Source organism: Meriones unguiculatus, assembly GCF_030254825.1.
Source record: "Meriones unguiculatus strain TT.TT164.6M chromosome 16 unlocalized genomic scaffold, Bangor_MerUng_6.1 Chr16_unordered_Scaffold_43, whole genome shotgun sequence".
NCBI classification, from domain to species: Eukaryota; Metazoa; Chordata; class Mammalia; order Rodentia; family Muridae; genus Meriones; species Meriones unguiculatus.
This window is the reverse complement of record NW_026843701.1, coordinates 1,399,469-1,410,843: the sequence shown is the minus strand read 5'-3', so window position 1 is coordinate 1,410,843 and position 11,375 is coordinate 1,399,469. Positions and strand designations below refer to the sequence as shown.

Genomic DNA, 11,375 nt, shown 5'->3' with positions numbered 1-11,375 from the left:
TCTGTTGCTCTTCTTGTAGAGCACCTGTCCCCTCCAACTCTTTCTATCTGCCCCTTCTTTCATTAGATTGTCTGCATCTGCCCAAAGTTTCGCTTTGTGTCTCAGCTTCTGCTTTGAAAATCTGCTAAGTAGAGTCTTTCAAAGACCATCTGTGGTAGGCTCCATTGGGTTCCCTGATTTCTCCCTCTTCTGATGTCCTTCTGATCTGCATTTCTGAGTAAGGATTGATCTTCTTACCCAGGGTCCTCCTTCTTGCTTAGATTCTTTAGGTGTAGAGATTTTTTTTTTATATTTATCCCATAATATTTTTCTAATATACACGTATAAGTGAGTATATGCCATTTAGGTCGTTCTGCTTCTGGGAAACCTCACTCAGGATGATGTTCCCTAGTTCCCATCATTTGCATTCAAATTTCATAAATTTAATTGCTCAGTAGTGTTCCATTGTATAAATGTATCACAATTTCTCTACCTATTCTCAGTTGAGGACATCTGGATGTGCTGGGCCTGCTTCTCCTGCAGACAACCCACATTCTCAATATGGCTCACAAGGTCTCCATGGTCAGCATGTTCCATCACCAAATAGGTGTGTTCTCTGCTATTGATGTGGAAGAGCTTAATGGTGTTTAGATGCTCTAGCACCATGATGATGTCAATTTCAGTCTCACTGTTCGGCTCATTGCTGCCTTTTTTTAGGATCTTGACAGCTACCTGCACCTCTGTGTGGAAATGGCAGGCCAGCTTGACTTCGGCAAAGCTCCCTTTGCCAAGGGTCCTGAGTATTTTGTAATACTCTGTAAGCTTCTCCTCTTCAGAGGTGCTGGCCTCCAGGTGCAGCTGCATTGTCTCCTCCTCTCCTGTTGCTTTTAAGTGGCATGACCCTTGCCGGGCCAACACCAGCTGACAAAAACAGATTAAAAACAATTAAAAGTTGTTCTAGGTGGAAAGTTTATCTCTTTCAATTTCTATGTGAAGAAATGGAGAGATAATATACAACTTACAATGACCTCCAGATGCACAGAAACATAGGAATAAGTGAAACCCCCAAAGAAGTACCTAGAGGAGTCCAAGATGGCCATAATAAACTCCCCTCATATCTGAGGGCCAGGGGATCTGAAACCCTGAAACTGGTGAGTGGAGGGGAAGCTGAAGTCAGAAAACTGGGAAAGGTTCTTCACCAACCCACCATTTGAGGGTGGGTTAATATCCAGATCATATAAAGAACTCAAGAAGATAAACAGCAACACATCAAGTAATCAAATTAACAAATGAGTTACAGAGCTAAACAGGGAATTCTCAACAGAAAAATTTCAATAAAACATTTAAAGCACTGCTCAACATCCATAGTCCTCAGTTAAATGTAATCAAAACAACTCTCAGATTTCACCTCACACCCATCAGAATGGCTAAGATCCAAAACTCAAGTGAAAACACATGCTAGAGAGTGTGTGGAGGAAGGGGAACCCTACTCCATTGCTGGTGGGAATGTAAACTTGTACAACTTTGGAAAGCAATCTGGTCCTTTCTCAGACAATTAGGAAGAGTACTACCTCAAGATACAGCTATAACTCTCTTAGGCATATATCCAAAAGATGCTCAAGTATACAACAATGTTTGCTCAACTATGTTCATAGCAACTTTATTTTTAATAGTCAGAATCTGGAAACAACCCCAATGTCCCTCAACTGAGTAATGGAACAGAAACTGTGATACATTTAAACAATGGAATACTACTCCCCAAGTAAAAAGAAGGAAACCATGAAATTTGCATGCAAATGGTGGGAACAAGAAAAGATCATTCTGAGTGAGGTAACCCTTGAAGCAGAAAGAACACATGGTATATAGTCACTCATAAGTGGGTATTAGACATATAATATAGAATAAGCATACTAAAGAAGCTAAGCATGGAGGACCCTACGGAAGATATTCACTACTCCCTCAGAAAAGCAAAAAAGATAGACTTCTTAAGAGGAAGTAAACAGGAATAGGAAAGGGGTCCACCACAGAGGGCCTCTGAAGGACTCTACCCAGCAGGGTTCTGAAGCATATGCTGAGATTCATAGCCAAAGTTTGGGCAGAGTGCAGGGAATCTTATGAAAGAACAGGGAGATAGAAAGACCTGGAGGGGACAAGGAGAGCAATAGAACCAAAAATACTGGGCTCAAGATTCTTGTCTGAGACTGATACTCCAACCACTGACCATGCATGGAGTTAACCTAGAACCCTAGGACAGATGTAAGTCCATGGCAACTCAGTCTCCAAGTGGGTTCTCTAGTAAAAGGAACATGGGTTGTCTCTGACATGAATTCAGTGGCTGGCTCATTGATAACCTACCCCTGATTTTTGGAATAGCACAATTAACTATTCAGGGAAACATATTTTTGATAGATTACTAAAAGCTTTAAAAAGAATAGAACGGAAGAAAAATAATTTTAAGATAAGTAATGAATTAGATTTAGTATTAAAAGCATTATAAGAATACTGAAAAAAAAAAACAATGGGCTTCTTCTAAGAAAAGATAGCATGAGAAAGTACAGCTGGCTCGAGCATGCCTTCCTTTGGTGTCCGGTTTCTAAGGAAGATTATCAATCTTTAGCAAGGCATGTGGGAGGACGGTTAATCAAGGTGTATTTAGACTTTGATGGAGAGAAAGATTTTGGCAGGTATCTGACTTAACTCCTCACTTTCCTTTTCACTGGTTAGAAATAATGAAACTGCAGTTTGTGTTGTTTTTGTTTTTGTTTTTGTTTTTCCTTTGTTTGCTTTGATCAAAAAGTTCTCAGGCCAAGATTTCTTGTGGGCACTGCTTTATGTTTGGCTACATTTTTGAGTTAAAATGTGAACTTTGTATTCTTGGTAAAAATCTAAGTGTTCTGGGAAGTATGCCAACTTTAAGGTGTTTCCCTATGTAATTCCTATAAAATTAGTAGCCTGACTTCAGTAAAATTACAGCAGAATCACTCTTCAGTGTGGTCTCTGACTGTCATTTGCCTGAAACTGTGCCTTCCTGATATCTAAAGGTCTGATTCTCCTGCGGACGAAGGGAACCCAATGGGACTGATCCATGGCACCACCAGAAGTGGAGTAGGGTTCCCCTTCCTCCACAACCTCTCCATTATGTGTTGTCACTTGAGTTTTTGATCTTAGCCATTCTGATGGATGTGAGGTGAAATCCAAGATTCCTTTTGATTTGCATCTCCCTGATGATTAAAAACACTGTTCATTGTTTATCACTGACATTGTTTATTTCTTTAAGTGTTTTTTGGCCTTTTGATATTACTCTATTGAGAATTCTCTGATTACCTCTGTACCCCATTTTGGATTGGATGACTTGATTTGTTGCTGTTTAACTTCTTGAGGGTATTAGCCCTCTGTCAGATATAAGGTTGGTGAAGATCCTTTCCCACACTGTAAGCATTTGTTTTATTTTGACAAAACAGTGTCCTTTGCTGTATAGAAGCTTTTCAGTTTCATGAGGTCCCATTTATTGATTGTTTACCTTAGAGCCTGTGTTGTTGGTGTTCTGTTAAGGAAGTTGTCTCTGCCAATGAGTTCAAGGTTTTCTCCCACTTTTTCTTTTAACAGGTTTAGTGTGTCTGGTTTTATTTGAGGTCTTTGATCCCCTTCTACTTTACTTTTGTGCAGGGTGATAAATATGGATCTATTTGCATTTTTCTGCATGTAGACATCCAGTTAGACCTGCACCATTTGTTGAAGATGCTATCTTTTCCCATTGTGTGGTTTTGGCCTCTTTGTCAAAAATCAAGTATCTGTAGGTGTGTGGATTTATTTCTGAGTCTTCTATTGGGTTCCATTGATCCACCATTCATTTTCTTTGCCAATACCTCGCAGTTTTGTTACTGTGGCTCTTTAGTTCAGTTTGAAATCAGGTTTGGATGTACCTCCAGATGATCTTCTGTTGTACACGATCATTTTGACAATTCTGTTTTTTTTTTTTGTTTGTTTGTTTGTTTTTCTATATGATGTTGGGAATTGTTCTTTAAATGTCTTAAAAAATGTGTTGGTATTTTGATGGGAGTACCATTGAATCTATAGATTGCATTTGGCAGGATGTCCAATTTCATTATATTAATTCTAACAATCCATGAGCATGGTTGATCTTTCCAACTTCTCTTTTTTAAAATTAATATTATATTTTTATATTAATTACAGTTTTATCATTTTGTATCCCAGGTTTAGCCCCTTCTCTCCTGCCTCCCAAGCCCACCCTCCCTCCTACATCTCCTCCTGTGTCCCTCTCCATATCCATGAATAGGGGATTTCCTTTTCCTCTTCTTTCTGACACTAGCATATTTAGTCTCATCAGAACTGGGTGCATTGTCCTCCTCTGTGGCCTCAGAAGGCTGCTCCCCCATTAGGAGGAGGTGGTCAAAGAGCTGCCACTGAGTTCATGTCAGACAAAGTCCCTGTTCCCCTTACTAGTGAACCTATGTGTATACTGAGATACCATGGGCTAGATCTGAGCAAGCATTCTAGGTTATATCCATGAATAGTCCTTGTTTGGAGTATCAGTAACAGAAGAGAAACCTGTGCCCAGATATGGTTCTGTTTCTCTCCTTGTGTTGCTCCTGTCCCCTTCACATCTTAATATCTTCATTCCATCTTTTGATATCTTCTTCAATTTCTTTCTTCAGAGACTTGAAATTTTGTTTTGGAACAAGTCTTTCCCTTGCTTGGATAGAGTCACACCAAGGTACTTTATATTATTTGTGGCTATTGTGAAGGGTGTTGTTTCCCTAATTTCTATCTTGTCCCTTTGGCTTTGGCATACAGGAGTACTTTTGTTGTTTAATTAATATTGCATCCATTAACTTCACTGAAGGTGTTTATCAGCTGAAGGAGTTCTTTGTTTAAATTTTTGTGGTCGCTCATGTATACTATGATATTATTTGCAAACAGTGATAGTTTGACTTATTCCTTTCCAATTTGTATCCCCTATATTTCTTTCAGTTGTTTTCTTGCTCTAGCTAGGACTCCAAGTACTATGTTGAAGAGATACAGAGGGTGTGGGCAGCCTTGCCTTGTCTCTGATTTCAGTGGGATTGATTAAATTTCTATCAATTTAGTATGATGTTGGCTATAGCCTTGATGTATATTATCTTTACTAAGTTTATGTATGTGCCTTGTATCCCTGATCTCTCCAACACTTTAAACATGAATGGGTGTTGGAGTTTGTCAAATGCTTTTTAGGCATCTATGGAGATGATCATCCAGTATTTCTCCTTCAGTTTGTTTATATGGTGGGTAGATTGATGGATTTCCATATATTGAACCACCCCTGCATACCTGGGATGAAGCTGGATCTTGAGGAAGCGCTATTCCTAGTTGTCTGAGAAAGCGCAAGATTGATTTCCAGAGTGGTGTACAAGTTTACATTCCCACCAGCAGTGGACAAGGGTTCCCCTTTCTCCACAACCTCTCCAGCATGTGTTGTCTCTTTAGGTTTTGATCTTAGCCATTATGATGGGTGTAAGGTGAAATCTTAGGGTCATTTTGACTTTCATTTCCCTGATGGCTAATGAGGTTGAGCATTTCTTTAAGTGTTTCTCTGCCATTTGATATTCCTCTGCAGAGAATTCTCTGTTTAGCTCTGTACCCCATTTTTTAATTGGATTACTTGGTTTTTTGCTATTTAACTTCTTTAGTTTTTTATATATACTGGATATTAGCCCTCTCTCAGATACAGGGTTGGTGAAGATCTTTTTCCCAATCTGTAGGCTGTTGTTTTTTCTGAGGACTGGGTCCTTTACTTTAAATAAGCTTTTCAGTTTCTTTAAGTCTCATTAATTGATTGTTGCTCTTAGAGCCTGTGCTGTTGTTGTTTTGTTCAGGAAGTTTTTTCCTCTGCCAATGATTTCAAAGGTATTCTCCACTTTTTCATCTAAACAGTTTAGTGTATCTTGTTTTATGTGGAGGTCTTTGATCCTCTTGGACTTTACTTTTGTGCAGGGTGATAAATATGGATCTATCTGCATATTTCTGCATGTAGACTTCGAGTTATATCAGCACCATTTGTTGAAGATGCTGTTTTCTTTCCATTGAATGTATTTGGCATCTTTGTGAAAAATCAGTTGTCCATGAATGTCAGGGTCTTCTATTCGATTCGATTGATCTATCAGTCTGTTTCTATGCCAGTAACATGCAGTTTTTAGTATTGTTGCTCTAGAGTACAGCTTGAGATCAGGGATGGAGATATCTGCTAAAGATCTTTTACTGTAGAGAATTGTTTTAGCAATTCTGGCTTACTTGTCGTTCCATATGAAGGTGAGAATTTTTCTTTCAAGGTGTTTAAAGGATTGTGTTGGTAACTTGATGGGAATTACATTGAATATATAGAATGCTTTATGTAAGATGGCAATTTTTACTATATTAATTCTGCAAAGCCATCAGCATAGGAGATCTTTCCATCTTCTGATATCTTCTTCTAATTCTTTCTTCAGAGACTGGAAATTTTTTTCATACAAGTCTTTGACTTGCTTTGTTAGGTTCACAAAAAAGTACTTTATGTCTTTTGTGGCTATTGTGAAGGGTCTTGTTTCCCTAATTTGTTTCTCAGCCCTTTTGTCTTTTGTATACAGGAAGGCTACTGATTTTTTTTTTAGTTAATTTTGTATCCAGCCACTATGCTGAGGGTGTTTTTCATCTGTAGGAGTTCCCTGTTAGAGTTTTGGGGTCACTCAGGTATACTATCATATCATCTACAAACAGTGATACTTTGACTTCTTCCTTTCCAATGTGTATCCCCTTGATCTCCTTCAATTGTCTTATTGCTCTGGCTGGGACTTCAAGAACAATGTTGAAGAGATATGGATAGAGTGGACAGCTTTGCCTTGTCTCTGATTTCAGTGGGAATGATTTAAGTTTCTCTCCTTTGAGTTTGATATTGGCTATAGGCTTGCTGTATGTCGCCTTTACTATGTTCAGGTATGTGCCTTGTATCCCTGATCTCTCCAAGATTTTAGACATGAATGGTTGTCGGATATTGTCAAATGCCTTTTCAGCATCTAAGGAGATGTGGTTTTTCTCCTTCAGTTTGTTTATGTGGTGGATCATATTGATGGATTTCCATATATTGCACCATTCCTGCATGCCTGGGATGAAGCCTACTTGGTTTTAGTGGATGATGTGTTTGATGTGTTCTTGGTTTCTGTTTGCAAGCATTTTGTTGAGTATTTTTGCATCAATGTTCATGAAGGAGATTGGCCTGAAATTCTCTTTCTTTGTTGGGTCTTTGTGAGGTTTAGGTATCAAGGTGACTGTGGCTTCACAGAATGAGTTTGGTAGTGTTCTTTCTATTTCTATCTTGTGGAATAGTTTGAAGAGTATTGGTTTTACCTCTTCTTTGAAGGTCTGGAAGAATTTGGCTCTGAAGCCACCTGGCCTTGGGCTTTTTTTTTCATGGTAGACTTTTGATGACAGCTTCTATTTCCTTAGGGTATAAAGGACTATTTAATTGGATTACCTGGTCTTGAATCAGTTTTAGCATGTAGAATTGGTCAAGAAAATTGTCCATTTCGTTTAGATTTTCAAATTTTGTGGCATATAGACTTTGAAAGTAAGACTTAATTATTGCTTGAATTTCTTCAGTGTCTGTGGTTATGCCCCTCTTTTCCTTTTGGATTTTGTTGATTTGCATGGTTTCTATCTGGCTTTTAGTTAGTTTGGCTAAGGGTTTGTCTATCTTGTTGATTTTCTCAAAGAACCATCTCTTGGTTTCATTGATTCTTTGAATTGTTTTATTTGTTTCTAATTTATTGATTTCAGCCCTGTGTTTGATTATTTCCAGCCTTCTATTTCTTTTGGCTTTGTCTGCTTCTTTTTTTTTCCCCTTGGGTTTTTAAGTGAGCCATTAATTTGCTTGCATAAGAGGTTTCGAATTTCTTTTTGAAGGCACTTAGTGCTATGAACTTTCCTTGTAGCACTGATTTCATTGTGTCCCATAAATTAGGGTATGTTGTGCCTTCATTTTCATTGAATTCTAGGAAGTCTTTAATTTCTTTCTTTATTTCTTCTCTGACCCAGCTGTCATTTAGAAGCAATTTGTTCAGTTTCCATGTGTGTGTAGGTCTTTTGCTATTTTTGTCGTTGAGGTCCAGTTTTAGTCCATGGTGATCAAATAGGATACAAGGGATTATTTCCAATCTTCTTGTGTCTGTTTAGGCTTGTTTGTGATCAACTATAAGGTCTATTTTCTCATAGAAGAGAAAGTGGAAAAAAACTTGGAAATCATTGGTACAGAAGATTTTCTGAACAGAACTCCATTAGCACAGGCACTAAGAAAAAAATTAATATATGGGACCAACATGAAACTCAGCAGCTTGTGCATGGCAAAGGACACCATCATTCAAAGATGTAGCTTACAGACTAGGACTGGACTTTTCATCAACTCCACATCCAATAGAGTGCTAATATCCATAATGTATAAAGAAATCAAAAACTAATTATCAACAAAACAAATAACCCAATTTTAAACTGGGGAACAGATCTAAACAGAGACTTCTCAGTAGAAGAATGTGAGAAGGCTGAGAAACACTTAAAGCAAAGCTCAAAATCCTTGGCCATCAAAATGAAAATCAAAATGACTTTGCGTTTCCATCTAATACCTGTCAGAATGGCTAAGATCATTAACACACTTAACAGCTCATGCTGCCAAGGAACACTTTCTGCAGTGCTGTTAGGAGTACAAACTTGGACAGCCACTATGAAAATCAATACAGCGGTTCCTCAGAAAATTGGGACTCCATCTAGCTCAATATCTAGCTAATCCTCTCTTTGGGCATATAGCAAAAGGATGCTCCATCCTATCACAAACAACACTTGCTAGACTATTTTTGTTTTGGCTTTATTTGTAATAAATAAAAACTGGAAATAACCTAGATATCCTTTAAATGAACAATGGATGAGAAAAATGTAGTACATTGAAACAATGAAGTAGCAGCTCAGCTGTTACAAACAAATACCATCATGATATTTGCAGGCAAATGGGTGCAACTAAAAAAAAAAAATTATCCTGAGTGAGGTAGCAAGCCCCAGAAAGATAACTATGTTATGCAATAATCAAGCTATAATCCACAGACCCAGTGAGCTTGGTTAAGGGAGAGGGCCTGGGGGTGATGCATGGCTCTTCCTGGGATGGGAAAATAAAATAGATTTTTTGGTGGACTGGGGGCAGGTGGAAACAGGAGTGGGAGGGATCAAGATGAGGGACGGGAAGAAGGGAAAGAATGTAGGTGCATACAGCTGGAATTGGGGGACCTGTGCAGACTGGTGTGGAAACCTACTTCACTGACCTATTCCAGTGACCTTAGTGAAGACGAAAGTAAAGGAGGTTAGGGGGTCTGAAGTGACCAAATCTTGAAGCCAAGCAAGGTTTCTGGTGTTGGGATATGGTTGTATTTGGTTGAATTGTAGGCCTCAGGTCTCATGGAAATCCCTAAACAACTCAGGCTGATGGTAGGACAGAGGGTCACTATCTGATAACTTCCAGTTTTGCACCATTGTCGAGGACAGCAAACACACAGCTCATTGTATGTGGAAAGGGCTAGCTGGTGACTACAGCGAGCCTTCATGCTGATGCTCTGGTCTCTTACGTGTGAGAAGGTACTCTGAAGGATATGGAAAGAGAAACCTGGACACCAATCCAGCCACAAAACTCTCAACCTACTAACTGTCCTCACTACAAGAATTGCTTCAGCAGTGGTGGAGCAGAAAGACCTTGGGAGAGTGGCCAACCAGTGTTCGGTTCAGCTACAGGCCTTTGCCACAAGAGGGCGCCCAAGGCATAGACTGCCTGGATGTGCAGGTAAGCGGAAAGTGGATAGCCCAGAGACCTAGGGTAGAACCAAACAGAACTGGTCAAAATAAGCAAATAAATACACAAATAAAAACCACTGAAGTAATTACTAATGATATAATAATATTCCGCTTTTGTTATTGATCAGTGTCTTGTCTACTCCTCATCAGGGGCTTTCTCCAGCAGCAGGCACAGGACCCACATGCAAATGTTTTGCAGAGAGACTGTCTAAATGCAAGGTCTCCATCAGGTCCTGCCCCTTGGAGCTGATGAATCCCATAGGATTCAGCGGGGATGAAGGACACGCAGAGAACGCAGCCTGCTGAATCACCTAAGCAGGGCTTGTATGGGCTCAAAGAAACGGACGCAGCAAGCCTGCATGAGCGTGCCCCAGGTACCTTACCTATACAATATACTCCTTAGCTTGGCATTTTTATGGGACTCCTAATGGTGGAAGCCAGTGTGCCTCTCAATTTTTTCCTGCTCCTGGGGTTTTCTTCCTCATATTGCATTGTCTTGTCCAGTCCCAATATGAGGCCTTTTGCCTTCTCTTATTGAATCCTTTTTTTGTTGGGTTTGGTTGTTATTTCTTGGAGGCCTTATTTCTTTTTTGAAGGGAAACAGAGGGGGGGAGGTAGATCAGAAGAAGAGAAAACAGAGCGAGGAAATCAGTGGTCAGGATGTATTATATCAGAAAAAATCTATTTTGAATTTAAAAAAGAGAATGTAGAGTAGACTATCATAGGGCTTCAGGTATATACTGCTCATTTCATTCTGTGTTAGAGTTTTACTTCCTTTCCTACAATAGCATCAAGTGTGAGTGTTTTTTGTTTTGTTTTCTTTTTGAACAACAGAATAAAAACAAACATTATAAAAAAGCATGTATGTTTATTCTCTTTTCCTGTTAAATACAGTACTCAAAAGTATTTACTAGAGTAATAAAACAAGTGAGTCCAACAGAAATGGTACAAAGAGAAGAATAAATATTTCATTAATTGGAGATGATAATACACCGTCAGCAAAGTACAAGAAACCAAAATTCACACATGAAAAGCAGTAGCTTTCTGTTCTAGTTAGTTTTTCTAGTCTTGACCAAAAGCAAGTAGGGAAGAAAAGGTTTATTTTGCTTACACTTTCATACTATGGTCCCATCCCTGAAAATGGATATTTTACCAAAATCAATTTATAGATTCAAATCAATCCCCATTAAAATTTCAAGGCCATTCTTAACAGAAATTGAAGAAAACTCCCAAAATTCATATGAAAACACAAAAGACCCAGGGTGGCCAGAGTATCCCAAACATTAAAAAAAAAAAGTAAACTGTTACAGGTATCACCATCCCAGATTGTCAATTATACTACAGAGCAATAGTAATAAAAACAGCATGGTGGGCAGGAACTCACTGATCAGTGCAACAGAACTGGTTAACTACATATACATCCACCCCCTATAGTCACATTATTTTAGACAAAGGATAATACACATTGTTGGAAAACACCATCTTCAGCCAAAGGTGCTTGTGTTTGTCTACATGCAGAGGAATGAAATGTGATTCTTATC

At 38.8% G+C, this 11,375-nt stretch overlaps 1 protein-coding gene across 1 annotated transcript in view; it reads right to left on the bottom strand.

The window, feature by feature from the left end:
• Positions 1-468: 468 nt before the first annotated feature.
• LOC132651434 (sperm motility kinase X-like) overlaps positions 469-11,375 on the bottom strand; it is a 150,566-nt gene continuing 139,659 nt past the window's right edge. Inside the window, exon 2 of the mRNA XM_060376637.1 lies at positions 469-900. Coding sequence (XP_060232620.1) covers positions 469-900 — 432 coding nt within the window. The remainder of the gene's footprint in view (positions 901-11,375) is intronic.